This window comes from Eutrigla gurnardus (genome assembly GCF_963514095.1).
Source record: "Eutrigla gurnardus genome assembly, chromosome: 14".
Taxonomy (NCBI): domain Eukaryota; kingdom Metazoa; phylum Chordata; class Actinopteri; order Perciformes; family Triglidae; genus Eutrigla; species Eutrigla gurnardus.
In genome coordinates, this window is record NC_139937.1 from 24,414,006 (window position 1) to 24,429,729 (window position 15,724).

General features: G+C 41.6%; 1 protein-coding gene across 1 annotated transcript; it reads right to left on the reverse strand.

Moving 5' to 3' along the window:
• Window positions 1–295: 295 nt before the first annotated feature.
• On the reverse strand, window positions 296–9,607 carry LOC311024881 (uncharacterized protein; the record flags this gene model as incomplete). Its single annotated transcript, XM_084027456.1, has 6 exons — window positions 296–311; window positions 420–703; window positions 6,670–6,689; window positions 7,527–7,760; window positions 8,967–9,150; window positions 9,521–9,607. 6 exons carry the CDS (start codon window positions 9,605–9,607, stop codon window positions 296–298), a joined length of 825 nt encoding a protein of 274 aa, XP_083883582.1.
• Window positions 9,608–15,724: the final 6,117 nt, after the last annotated feature.

Genomic DNA, 15,724 nt, shown 5'->3' on the forward strand with positions numbered 1-15,724 from the left:
CTTGTCTGAATTTGTTTCAAATTGTTATTTTGATATATAAGGTCATGTGATTAATGTGGTATTTAACTTGAAATATTTCAAGTGAATAATTAGCAACAAACAAACAACATTTCTTGGCACTCCATGCAAGAGTTCACTGGTACTTGAGGGAAATGTCCAGGGATCATCAAAGATCTCTGGACAAAATGTAATTGTGATGCATCCAATAATGGTGCAGTGTGTCCGTCACACCGAAAGACAAACACCGACGTTACCATGGAGCCCCTTGCATGGCTGAAACACTGACTGATCTGATCTAATCGAAGCATGTGCTTCAACGGACGTTATTCAAACCACAAATTCAAATGGCTGTTTGACCGTCCACATGCAATTTGATTTAAGAAAAAAAAGGCATTAAAGTGTAATAAACAAAAACAAACTTGCCCTTGGATCCTGACCTAACGTCCAACAACCTCTGCACCAGATCACTCCTGTTCATCTGCGTTAAAACCTCCCTGGTCACCTCCAAAGCCTGTTGGCCGTAGGTCTCCATCATTAGCTCCACTATTCCGGCTTTGTCTGCCAGCTCCATTCTCTGTCTGGAGATTCTTGGGAGGCCTTTCTCTATTTTACTGAACTGCAAGACATGCTTGAATTTCTCGAGCTCATCGTAGTTGAAATTTTCCAACGTTTCCAAAAGCTTCAACGGGACTGATGGCACTTCCTGAAGGGATTAAACACAATCAGAGGGCATTTACATGATAAAACCTCTGTAGTGATAAAATGTTAATTCTTTTGAATCCGAGTAAGCATTTAAAGTTGTGATGATTTGTTTCCTTTTATAAACTGGTATTATTATTATTATTAGGGCCACAGGGCAAGCGCACCGAGCACTGCTTATCCACTGCTTATCCTACTACTAATTATTATCTTTCATCTTCCGGACAAATTTCGATTCGCTACAAATTATATATCAAAACATGCGGTTTGATCGGGATCGGTGCGCTATTACTTTTATCAACAGAATATGAAACTGCGCAAAATTCTGCATTGAAGTGAATGGGGCGGACCGAAAAAAAAGAGCAATCATTGTAGTTTTTCAAACGTCTTCTGCTCAGGCATACTTTCACCTTGAAACTCCGTTTGAACTTTAAACAGTAGAGACAAGTCTTGTTTATTGGTGTATTAATCCATGTTTCAATAGGTCATATAGTTTTTGATCAATCACTGTTCAATGACCATGATCATTTTTCGAGAAATTATCACACGTTGTGACCTTCACATTCACCACGCTATGTGATGATAATGTAACATTACAAGACGGAGCCGTTTTAGAGGTAAATTCATGCAAAACCGCTGATGCGCGTTCCCTTGAGGGACAGTTTTTCAGCAAGCAGTCTCTGTATTTGCCTCGAAAATAACTCTGTCTCCTTTGAAATCTCTGAAGAATCTCATAATGTACACACTCCGGCAGTAGCCCCTGTGGCCCTTTCAAAATGTCCCCAGAGGAAATTATCTAGTTATTATTATTATTATTATTAGGGCCACGGGGCAATCGCACCAAGCACTGGCCCCTACAGCTATGAAATAGCTGAGGGGACCAGTGCTCGGGGCCTGTGGATATTTGCAAGATGGCGGCGCCATAGACGTGAAGTCCACAGCTCTCCCTTCGAACGCAGTTTTAGATGTTTTAGTTGTTTATTTGTATATATTTTTTCTGTCCCAGTCAGTAACCTGCTGGGCGAAGGTCCTGTACAGCCGACAAGACCTTCTAGAAATAGGATCGAGATGTAATCTAGCCATTTCGGAAGAATTCACACAACACCACAACATCCCTGTGGAGATAGCGCGCCAGCCCGACTCGGCATGGATTACTACCGTTAAACGACGCAGGAGGAAGCGACGCGGCGCTCGGGGAGGACTGCTGAACAGGCTGAAGCGCGACCCACATAGACCGTCAATTCCGAGCCTTTTCCTTGCAAACGTAAGGTCTTTGGCGAACAAAATGGACGAGATGAGGCTTCGGGTGGCGACAAAAGCCACCAACAGCTGTGCTTTTCTCTTAACTGAGAGTTGGCTAACGGCTAGCATACCCGATGCTAGCATCGAAATCCCAGGATACACAATACACCGGCAGGACCGCAACAAAGAGACTACGGGGAAATCACGCGGTGGTGGAGTAGTGATCTACCTAAATAACAACTGGACTTCAGATTCCAAGCTGGTAAGCAGCCACTGCTCCCAAGACCTAGAATGCATTACAGTAAAGTGTCGACCATTCCACCTAGCCAGAGAGCACTCTGCCGTCTTCATTACTGTTGTTTATATAGCCCCGGATGCTAACGCTAGCATAGCATTAGCCACTCTACACAACATCATCAGCGCCCATCAAAGCAAATACCCCCACGCCGTCCACATCACAGCGGGGGATTTCAACCAGACGAACCTTAAGACAGTGCTCCCTAAACTATACCAGCATGTGAAGTGTGCTACAAGGGGAGATAACACACTGGACAAGGTCTACACTAATATCAAGAATGGCTACAGAGCCAAACAACTGCCCCAACTTGCACAGTCGGATCATATGTCCCTGCTCCTGATACCAGCATACACACCTATCAGGAAAAGCGCCCCCATCACGATCAAAACTGTGAAAACATGGCCGGAGGGCGCCATGGAACAGCTTCAGGACTGCTTTGAAACAACAGACTGGTCAGTATTTGAAAATTGGGACCTTGAACAGTACACAACATCAGTTCTAGGCTACATCACACACTGTATGGACACTGTCACAAGGGACAAGCGCATTCGGATATACCCTAACCGGAAGCCCTGGATGACAAAAAAAGTACAGTGCCTACTCAAAGACAGAGACACAGCCTTCAAGAAAGGAGATAAGGCGCTCTACAGTGCCGCCAGAGCCAACCTGAAAAGGGGAATCAGGAGGGCTAAGGCGGACTACAAAAACAAGATTGAAGACTGCCTACAGAGCAACGACAATAGGAGAGTATGGCAGGGAATACAGCAAATGACCAACTACAAACCCAGCAAACTTGTGGCTGATGGCGACGCCTCCACAGCAGAGGAGCTAAACAGTTTCTTTGCTCGCTTCGAGAGAAAACCACCAGCAGCCATACCAGCACTCACCCCCACCCCACTGCACCCGCCCGCCCCCCCTCTCACCCCCAACAACAGTACGCCCGCCCCCCCTCTCACCCACAACAACAGCCGGCCCGCCCCCCCTCTCACCCCCAACAACAGCGACACCTTCACAGTAGAGGAGCATGAGGTGAGACGCATGCTGAAAGCAGTGAACCCAAGGAAGGCAACAGGCCCTGACGGCGTACCAGGACAGGTTCTGAGAGAGTGTGCAGACCAGCTGGCTGAGGTCTTCACAAAGATCTACAACCAATCCCTCTCCCAGGCCGTCGTCCCACCATGCATGAAGACCTCTACAATCATCCCGGTGCCGAAAAAGAATAACATCAGCTGCCTCAACGACTACCGGCCAGTCGCACTCACACCCATCATCACAAAGTGCTTTGAAAAAATAATAAGAACCCACATCTCCTCTGCACTCCCCCCTGGTTTCGACCCCAACCAGTTTGCATACCGAACTAATAGGTCCACGGAGGACGCCATCGCCACAGCTCTGCACTCCACCCTGAACCACCTGGAGGAGAAGGAGAGCTACGTAAGGCTGCTCTTCGTGGACTACAGCTCGGCCTTCAACACCATCATCCCTGACAGACTGGTGTCCAAACTGACAGACCTGGGCCTGTCAAGCTCATTATGTCGGTGGATTATGGACTTCCTGTCTGACCGCCCCCAGAGAGTTAAGCTAGGCTGTCACACCTCCTCCAGCCTTAACCTCAGCATCGGCTCCCCACAGGGCTGCGTGCTGAGTCCTCTGCTCTACTCTCTATACACCCACGACTGCACCACCACCCACCCCTTCACCTCCATCATCAAGTTCGCGGACGACACCACCATAGTGGGGCTCATCACTGCAGGAGACGAGACCAACTATCGACGCGAGGTGGAGAGGCTGGCAGCATGGTGCAGGGAAAACAATCTGGAGCTGAACATCTCCAAAACCAAGGAGCTGATCATCGACTTCAGGAGGAAGAAGAAGACAGACATTCAGCCCCTGGTCATCAACGGAGATGAGGTGGAGATAACCTCCAACTTCCGCTTCCTGGGCGTCCACCTCGACGACGACCTGTCATGGAGCACCAACACCTCGGCTATCCTTAAGAAAGCACACCAGAGGCTATACTTCCTGAGAGTCCTCAGGAAGAACAACCTCTCTAGGGAGCTGATGGTGTCCTTCTACCGGTGCTCCGAGAGTGTCCTCACATACTGCACTGGAGTGTGGTTTTGGAGCTGCACAGCTGCAGAGAGGAAGTCTCTACAGAGAGTCGTGGACACCGCCCAGGAAATCATCAGATGCCCCCCTGATACCCCCCTCCCCTCCCTGGAGGAACTGTACAGCACACGCTGTCTCAGGAAGGCAAACAGCATCCTGAAAGACCCTACCCACCCCGGTCACAGACATTTCGAACTGCTGCCCTCGGGCAAAAGATACAGAATATACCCTGCGTCCACAAACAGACTGAAAAATAGCCACTATCCCAAAGCCATTAAAGCGCTCAACTCGGCCGCTGGAAATAGCAGAGGGAGCAGATAATGCACTATACATGGACAACTGAGAACTAAGGAACTAAGGAACTGTGAACTGAACATACACACTGAACATATATCATATTTAATCCCTGAATGTAAAAAAAAAAAAATGTGCAATAACAACGTGCAATAACAACATCTTGAAATAACATATCCCATGAATATGCCTGATGCCAATAATGTATACAATGTATACCTCTCTGCACTCATCCACTTTTTATTTTTATTCTTATTTTTATTTTTCTACATATATATATATTTCTATATATATATTTATTTGTAAAGTTATGTATAGGTTGTTATGTAAATTTTGAAACTGCACTTTTGGGACTGCTGTACATAATCTCGTTGTTCCTGTAACAATGACAATAAAAGCAAGTCTAAGTCTAAGTCTAAGTCTAGTCTAAGTCTATTTTCCTAGTTTTTATTTTTCATCTTCCGGACAAATTTCGATGGGCTACTAGTCCTAGAGCTTTAGGAGTTGTAGGACAAATTATATATCAAAACGTGCGGTTCGATCGGGATCGGTGTGCTATTGCTTTTGTTAGATGTAAGTCGTGAAAAACCACAGAAAATTTCCCATTGAAATGAATGGGACGGGTGAAAAAAAAGGAGCAGTCATTGTAGCTTTTCAAACGTCTGCTGCTCAGGCATACTTTCACCTAGAAACTCTATTTAAACTTTAAAATGTAGACACAAGTCTTGTGTAATGGTGTGTCAATCCACGTTTCAATAGGTCATATATTCTTTGATCAATCACTGTTCAATAACCATGATCGTTTTGGGAGAAATCATGAGATTATAATGGGTGTGTATTGCGCGGAACATTCTGGGTTAGAGTGGATGACATCATTGCTTAGAGTGTGAGGGCTCCTCGAAATACTTCAGATTTTTTTCCTTTCCAAACTCCTCCCGGTCACAATTTTCACTCTAAACACGTGATATTTTCCAATTTTGTAGACAAACTTGTCCTGTCTCTCACAATGTGCTGTGAGATTTACAGAATTTGAACTAGCAACCTCTAAGCTGCCACATCTGTTTTTCTCCCCATTCAATCCAATGCAAATCGAGAAAAGGATTTTCAAAGAAACGCTGAAACTCACACATTTCTAACTCGCCCTAGTGTCCACATTTCTGACACTGGGAAAAAATTAAAGTGATCAGTGTCTTCAGCAGAGTCTTGTGGCTCTAACGGTGCGAAGATTTTGGCGATTTTTGTTTTTGTCAAACATCTTCTGCTCAGTCATACTTTCACCTAGAAACTCCATTTAAACTTTAAAATGGAGACACAAGTCTGTCTATTTCTCTCTGTCTCACTCAGAAGTTACAGCAGGTGCGCTCTGATTGGCCAACAGGAGCAGTCATTGGGAGTTGTAGTTTTTCAAGCAATACATAGTACTTGGTAATTCTCAGTACTCAAGTCTCAGTAGTACTCGGTAGTACAGAGTACTTGAGTGAGCTCGGTGACATGCTTCGCACTCAACTGTTTGCCAGTACATAGTACCTAGTAGTTCTCAGTACTTGAGTCTCAGTAGTACTTGGTAGTACTGAGTACTTGAGTGACAGCTGAGCTCGGTGACATGTATCAAACTCATCAAACTCATCAAATACACAATCCAACAACTCCAAAACGCTTTTGTGGACAAGTTGTGACCTGCACACGCTATGTGATGATAATGTAACGTTGCGGGACGGAGCCATTTTAGAGGAAAATTCATGCAAAACTGCTGATGCACATTCCTTTCAGGGACAGTTTTTCAGCAAGCAGTCTCTGTATTTGCCTCGAAAACAACTCCGTCTCGTTTGAAATCTCGAAGTATCTCATCGTATTGTATATACACTCCGGCAGTAGCCCCCGTGGCCCTTTCAAAATTTCCCACGGGGGAATTTTCTAGTTATTATTATAGTGCTTATGTGATCTGTGATCAACCCTTCTTGTGAATTCAAACCACAGCAATCCTAACCTGAAACCTGAAAGCTGTGTGACGTGCATCTGATACTCACATCCTTGAGCTGATATTTCTCTGAGGAGGAAGAAAAGAGAAAATTACTGACCGATTCCAAATCAGACTTGGTTGGTTTTGAATTTATTAAACAAAACAATATAAATAAATAATTCGAAAATAACATTATATTCTTCTTCTTTATGACATCCTTAAAATAACAGATTCATTAACACTCTACTCACTAAATGCAGAAGCCATGCAAAAAATACTTCCTTTGATAAGATTATAATGTGAAAATTGTGTCAAACTATTAAATTTAATATTCATTGTGTACAAATCCACAATAATATTGCACAATAAACACGGCACCCAGTAGCCCTATCATACCAATAACTGTCAATTATTCAACCATTCCTCATGGTCATTCATGTACAATAACAAAATTTCATATATTCTATTATACAATAATGTGAACTCAACTACTCTCTCAAGTCTGTACTTGATTACATTTTTAAATAGTAGTATTTTTTTAATATCTGTTATTTATTACATTCTGTTTTGCCTCTTGTTGTTGCACTATCCTCTTTGCTGCTGTAATCCTGTAAATGTCCCCGCCATGGGACTAATAAAGGTTTATCTTATTGTAACAGAGGTGCTGATTAAAGTTAACAGCGAAATGCGATTATTTGGCCTATATGTACTGTATTTTACTGTAAATTGTACTTATATTTAAAAAAGAATTACACCAAATTAATTCCAGTGACATCACAAAAATCAAAGAGTCTGGTTTCAATTGGCTGATGCTGCATGTTATTGCTTTGCTGCCCTTTTTTTTATTTTATAACATTTTTCATGGGCGGTTAAATAAAGTTTTAACCACTTTCTTTAAAATATATTTCTATTTTTCTCTCTGACCTTTGAATCCTGAGTTGAACATTCCCGTCACCAGATCAGTCCTGTTCATTTCCCTTAAAATGTTGATGGTCACCTCCCAAGACTGCAAACCACAGGTCTCCACCATCTGTTCCACCAGTAGGTCTGCACTACTGTACGATGTTTCCCAGTTCATGTGTCGGACCCTCTTCATGAAGAGCGTTAGCTTCAGCAACCACTTGAATTTCTTCAGCTCCTCCTCACTCAAAGTCTTCACTGTTTCCAAAAGAATCCGTTTCAAATCCTGTGTAAATGTGTAATTTCCCAATTGGGACGGTTAAAGATGAATTTATTTGTATTTTGTCAGTGTTAAAGACGTCGAGTGTAAATGTTATAAGATTAGTTTTTTCTGCATGATCACTCAAGACAATGAAACACTAATATCTTTTCTACTGATTTCATTTTCTTTTAAAAGTATTAAGTGTTTTTATTTCTTAACATCAAAGTCAAATATGAGTCCCTCCATCCTTTAATTCATATTAATTAATAACTCCTTTCTGATCTCAACGCATCATGTTTCTGTAACAGGAGCTCAAAGAAACGTTTTTTTCTCTTTTTCATCATAACATTATTACTTAAGAGCTCAACATTAACAGTGAGAGGCAATTTAAGAAACTCACTGTTTGGTTCGTTTTATCATTTATGATGATTTAAAATGTAAAATATAGTCACACTCACGTTCAGCAATAGTGTAGGTTGATGTTCATCCACAAAGTGTTGCTCTGAGGAGAAAAGACATTAAATAACTCAGACAATTCAAATCTAATGAATCACTAATTGTTATAAGAATTTTGTATAACCTCATGTCTTAAAGTTTTCTTTGTTCAGGTTACAGCTTTTTGTGTTGAACTGTTTATTACTTTAGTATCCCCATGGCTGTTATCAGAGGCCTGGTAGTCATGATGTCTTGTTCTACATGAAGGTTAACTGTCAGTGACGCTTTATCTCCTGTGCCTTTAAAAGACTCAAGTCACAACAGTGATTTGAGCACTTCCTCTGTAGCATCCTCACACGTTGTTGCACTGTAACTGCTCCTCTTGTACAAGATTAAAGTCAGACTTCGACTTTACTTATGTCTCCGATCTCCTCCTTAATTTATTCGTTTACGGGCAAATTCTTTTAACACTAATAATCACTTTTAATGAGACACAGTTGCTTCAAAAGAAAATAAAACAATTTCAGTACAAAACACAGAATCAGATTTACCTTTTTTTTTTATTATGAACTATAAAAAGTATTTATTAGACATATGATTATGTTGTGTTTTTGTTTTAATCTTTACAATCGCACCATTTATACCGGACTTTGTGGCATAACGCCGCCACCACGCCTCCATTCTGTCTCTGTACCTTTGACACCAAAAAGAAAGAAGGAGTGATCATCCTGCAACGAGAAGGCGGAGTAAAGGGGCTTATGTCTTACCTGTGAGTCCTGAACTGAGCTTTGGTAACCTCTGTATCAGATCTGTCCTGTTCATTAGTTTAAAAGCCTCCGTGGTTAACTCCACAGACTGTTGGCCGTAGGTCTCCATCATCAGATACACGGTTATCCTTCTGTCTTCATTATAACTGTGTCCCATCATTAATGGGAAGAATGGGAGGTTCTTCTGACGGACAATCGACATCAGGAACCTCCTGAATTCCTCAAACATCAGATGATCCAAATCATTCAGGGTTTCCAAAATCAGCTGTTGAACAGCTACTCTTGTCGCTACCTGAAAAATAATACGTTCATTAAATAAATATGTAAACCATGAATGAACCTGCAGTAGGTGAATGAAAGCTGTGTTGTACTCAGTCAGACAGATGTAACATTACTCACTTTACTGATCAATCCAGACCGGTGTTCACCTGAGTCTTGCTCTGAGGGGAAAAGTGGTAAAAGTCATTGATTCAACATTTTGGGCATTTTGACATGTTTTTGTCTTTATTGTTATTACTTTTGGGTCCTGAGCTGCTGTCTGACAGCCTCTGCACCAGATCAGTCCTGTTGATCTTCTCCAAAACCTCCTTGGTCTTATTCACAGCCTCTTCGTTGTAGTGCAACACCATTACAAACACCATGTCCTGATGTCCTGTTATCTCAAACAGCATGGATGGGAGCTCAAAATGATGGAAGTCAGTTTGAGACAAGAGGACCTTCTTGAAATCCCCAAGCTCCCCGTCACTCAAATCAGCCAGCGTTTCCAAAAGCAGCTCTATAAAAGACGCCGCCGTCTCCACCTGGAAAATTCAAAGGAAATGTTCATGAAGCAAAAGTTAAATTTCTCTGCTGGGATGATTATAGATTTTACTCTTTAAATATCATCAATGTCTGTTTTAGAAACATGGATGTGGAGAACATCATCCAAACTTCACAAGATAGTGATACAACTGATGTTTGTCCACTTGACTGTTTACTGATGTAGATGTACATATTTCTTTGGAAACTTCTCTTTTATAACTACTGTATTTCTGTTAACGGGTTCCTGACTTTTATTTTATTACCTGCTTAAAGGATCATACCAGTGTTACTACATGTAACTGTCTGTAAATGTCTGATAAATCGCGTTTCTCATACAAGATTGTTTATGTGTTAACAGGTCATTGTAGCCCTATAGTGTCACCTAGTGGTCTGTTCTGCTTTTATTTTGAAGAGCATCGTTTTCTTCTTCTGATGTTTTTTGTGACGCTAAACTTCCTGTTACTCTGTTTTCACAATGTGCTCACGCATCGTCGGAGGAACGGTAACACTTATAAACTCATTAGTTATTCATCCTTTTCATCTGTTTGAACCCTGTAAGAAAAGAGTTTACATTGTGATTTACCTTATTATTTTTGTATTGTTCGTACCTGTTATTTCTAAGAGCTCCAAACTGTGAGGTGTGTGGCGAGCTAGAGAGCATGCTAGCTGATGGCTGAAACTCAGTAATTAGCGCCCTTGGAGAGCGGAATGAGGTATGAAAATATGTAAAGTGTGTTGTTATCAGAAGATACTTTGTTCAAGGAAAAGAGAATATGATTAATATGTGAACATGTTTTATGTGAATTATTTGTGAAACTACAAAGAAGCATTTTGTATTTCTTCTGTTTATTCTGTAGTTTTCACGGTGCATATGGTGCGTGGTGCACGCAGAAGAACGAAATAAAGACACCCGTTTGAAACTCTCTGCGTCTTAATCAATAAATCCGAGGGGCCGCTACACTGTCCATCAACAACATCGATCATCTGTTTACAGTTTGTTTACATTTTGTTCATATTCAATAAACTTTACAGAATTTACCTGAAAATGTCAAGTTTAGTTAAAACCCACCTCGTAGTTAAAATCCTCCTTCTAGCTTGAAATTCAGATCTTGTAAGGAACTATTTTTCCAGGCGTAATAACATTCAGCCCAACGGCTGTCTTTGCTCTGTTGTGATTGACAACAGTACCAGACCCTTTATTATATACAGTACCAGTTCTATTATTGATGAATCTGTCGATTCTTCCCTTCATTTATTAACTTTAGTTATATAATTTGGTCTATAATATTTCAGAAAATGGTTAAAGGTACCCATCACAATTCCCTTACATCTATATTGATATCTTCAAATGTTTTGTCTGACCAACAGCCCAAAACCCAAAGAGATGCAGTTAATGATCTAAAACAGAGAAAAGATCAATCAATGTAGACGAATCCATTGTTTTAGAATCCAAGTCAGATGTTACATCACTCACCTTCTGGATCAGCACAGGACAATGTTCATCCACACAGTATCGCTCTGAAGAGAGAGGAAATGTAAAATGATCACATAATCACTGTCAGAATAGAAGAATTAGAATGTTACATGTCAATGCAAAATAAACTGAAAATCTCCGTTTTATAGACTTGCCTTCCTGTGATGCTGTCTTTTTATCTTTTCATCCCTTTATCCCATTATTTTTCTTTCTTTGCAAGCACCTCACATTAATTTACAAGCTAATAATGATTTCCTCTGTCCTCTGTACATTTGTTGTTGTTTTGCTTTTACTGTATTTGTGTGTTCTGTGATTTTTGACACGTCAAAGCACTTTGTTAACTGCTGTTTTTGAAGGTGCTATACAAATAAAGTTATTATTATCATTATTATTAACATCATAAAGATCAATTACCGGTTTCACCTGATAAACATTTACATTTAGGGCATTTAGCAGACGCTTTTGTCCAAAGCGACTTACAATAAGTACATTGTGGAAAGAAAGAAACCACAACATATCATTGCAGATAAAGTAAGAGCTAAAAAATAGAACAAGTGTTAGGTCCTCGTCTGAGTAAAGTAGTAGATGTTCAGCAAGGATACCTTAAGTTCAACAATGCATTGATCAAAGTGCTACAGGTAAGAACATAGAAGTGCTTTTTTTGGGGAGGGGTGTTAGTGGGTCATGCTATGTAGAGTCGAGGTGAAGTCTGAACAGGTGAGTCTTTAGCCTTTTTCGGAAGATGGCAAGTGACTCTGCTGGCCTGACATTGGTCGGGAGTTCGTTCCACCACTGAGGCGCCAGAACAGAGAAGAGTCTGGACTTTGCTGAGCGACATTTGTTTGATTTCAGCGATGGTGGTACCAGCCGGCCAGCTGAAGTAGAGGAGCGAAGTGCTCGCTTCGGGGCGCGTGGTCTGACCAGTGTTTGAAGGTAGATGGGTGCCGTTCCATTGATGGCCTTGAAGGCCAGTGTCATCGTCTTGAATTGGATGCGTGCTGCAACAGGGAGCCAGTGGAGGTCACATGGGAGAATTTGGGTAGATTGAAGACGAGGTGTGCTGCAGCGTTCTGGATACGCTGCAGTGGTTTAGTAGCCGAGGCCGGGAGTCCGGCCAGGAGAGAGTTGCAGTAGTCAAGGTGGGTGATGACCAGTGCTTGGACCAGGAGTTGCGTTGCATCCTTTGTGAGGAAAGTCGGAATCCTGCGGATATTGTAGAGGGCAAATCTGCAGGATCAGGCCACAGCAGTGATGTTGGGGGTGCAAGAAAGTTGGTCATCGAGGATTACACCCAGGTTCCTCGCAGTTGAGGAAGGTAATACTGTGATGCCCTCGACAGTGACGACAGGTCCATGCGAGGGCAGTCTTTCCCTGGGATGAAGAGGAGTTCAGTTTTATTCAGGTTAAGCTTGAGGTCATGAGCAGTTGTCCAGACAGAGATGTCAGCCAGACATTCCGAGATGTGAGTTGCAGTTGAGTTACAGAGCCTAGTGATCTGGCGTATAATGAGAACAGAAGTGGTCCTAGTACTGAGCCTTGAGGGACACCCGTTTCCAGAGAACAGGGTTTGGACATTCTATGTGACCTGAAAGGTGCGATTTGTCAGGTATGATGTAAACCAGGTGAGAGCAGAGTCAGTTATGCCAAGTTCAGTCAGGGTGGAGAGGAGGATTTGGTGGTTGACTGTGTCGAATGCAGGAGACAGGTCGAGGAGAATGAGATCGGAGGAGTGGGATGAGGCTCTGGTGTCTCACAGGGATAAACATCTCAAATGCTCTCGCTGCACTTAATTCTTCCTATAGATTTACATTCAGACTGAGACTTCTAACTCTTTATAATAATCTTTTTTAATTATTAGATTAAATCAACCTCCCAGTACGAACACCTGAATAGCCTTTGTTTAAATCATTAGGTCCTTAATCAGAGGTGGGAAGTAAACTTAAATAGAATTTTATCTGTACTTTAGTATTTATTTCAGGGACAACGTTTTAATGTTACTCCCTACATTTTCAAACGTATCTGTACTTTTACTCCACTATCTCTTCATAGCAAATCGTTGTTTGCTGCTATATAAATGTCTTAATGTCATGCGGAACCTTCAAAGTCCCAGTCTGCAACATTTTTTTTATCAGCATCTGGCGACTCATGGAGTTTATTTAAAAGCTGAACAATGCATGGTGTTCAATAAGTTACGTGGCGCAAGCACTTCAGCAGCAGCAGCCGGACAAATTGAAGAGAGTCCCACTCCCAGCCCTGCCAGTGTGGTGTTGGACATCAAAGATGATGATGATGACACCAGCCTTTCCTCTTCAGGTAAGTCTAGTCATTTAATGTCGACCGCAAATCTTGCATATTAAGTAACTTCGGTTAACAAACACCATTGCCATTCAACAGCGTGTGTGACCCTAAAAGGTATTTGCTGAGAAGACGTCATATTACCTCCCGTCACTAAACCTTTCACCATGAAATCAATCGCAGGAACTTTAACCTCAGGAATCCAGGGTCGAGCTGAAACAAATTCAGGAAAATTAAAATTGTACAATTCCGAACGATCGTAGTGTTTATGTCTGCTAATGTTTTCAACACACACACACACACACACACACACACACACACACACACACAGAAGACTTACATACAAAGCTCTCAAATGCTTTCGCTGCACTTCATTTGTCCTGTAGATTTATATTCAATCAAATTTAAGATTCTGAGTTTCCAGAAAATCTAATCAGCGACTGATCACGGACAAACTGAAAGGCATTTGGTGGGAAGACGTCATATTACCTCCCGTCAGTGCTATATCTAAACCACCAGCATGAACTCCAGTCGAGGGTCCCGCATCTAAAAAACACATTTTTGGAAAATTAAAATTGCACGATGATGGATCAGTCTAGTGTTTGTGCCTACTACTTTTTAAACACACACACACACACACACACACACACACACACACACACACACACACACACACACACACACACACACACACACACACACAAAGCTCTCAAATGCCCTTGCTGCACTTAATTTGTCCTCTAGGTTTACATTCGGACAGAGATGTCTGTAACTCAGTTTAAAATTCATAAATCATGAGGTCCTTAATCAGTGGTGGGAAGTAACGAAGTACAAATACTATTCAGATTCTGAGTTTCCAGACAATCTGATCAGCGACTGATCACAGACAGCCTGAAAGGCATTTGGTGTGAAGACGTCATATTACCTCCCTGTTTATATTCCCCCTCCGTATCAACACCAGGAACTCCTGTCGAGGGTCCCGTAGCTGAAACAAATTCATGGAAAATTCAAATTGCTTATGTCTACTCACACTTCAACACACACACACACACACACAAACACACACACAAACACACACACACACACACACACACACACTTCAACACACACACAAATAGACTTACATAGGTTCAGACTTCTCAAATGCTCTTGCTGCACTTAATGTACTCGAATACATCTTCCTGGCTTTAAAACAGATTTTTTTGTTTTAAGTGAAAAAGACCTTCAAGGATAAGACTGATGTTATCCTAAGTTTGTGGCTGTAAATCAAATATATAGTTTAATTCTTCAAAAAGGCTAAAGAAATCCTAAAAACCAGCAGGGCACTGTGATGTGTGGTCGACTGTTGTGAAATATCATGAGTGAATACTGCGTTATGTACTATGGACTACTTTCAGACACACTCATGCACTAGTGAGTAAACGTAAACACTGCGTGTCTATTCTCAGTTTGCTTTGTTTTAAGCTATTTAACTCGTTCTCTTACACTCCATTCCGTATATTATATCATAATATCATCATATTATATATCAAATATATGTATTTGTCACTACATTTGTACAACATGTTGCATGTTCTTGCTTTTTTGAGTAACAGCTGTGTGAGAGAATACCGGCGCTCCTACCTTCGGCCATTGTTTTTCTACCAGTCGCTGCCACTGAGGATCAAGTAGCTGTAAAATAAAATGAGGGAATATTAACACTTCTTGTTCACAGGCTTTATGCAGACCTCTGTTGTCTCATGAACACTTACATCATTCACAGAATGCTGTCTTACTATAATATCAGTTATATGACAACGCCGAAACAAAATTAAAACATTAAAAAAATACCAATATAGGAATGTTTTATTCAGGTTAAGCTTGAGGTCATGAGCAGTTGTCCAGACAGAGATGTCAGCCAGACATTCCGAGATGCGAGTTGCAGTTGAGTTACAGAGCCTAGTGATCTGGCGTATAATGAGAACAGAAGTGGTCCTAGTACTGAGCCGTGAGGGACACCCATTTCCAGAGAACAGGGTTTGGACATTCTATGTGACCTGAAAGGTGCGATTTGTCAGGTATGATTTAAACTAGGTGAGAGCAGAGTCAGTTATGCCAAGTTCGGTCAGGGTGGAGAGGAGGATTTGGTGGTTGACTGTGTCGAATTAAAAAAATACCAATATAGGAATGTGTCTGATTAAAGAGGCAC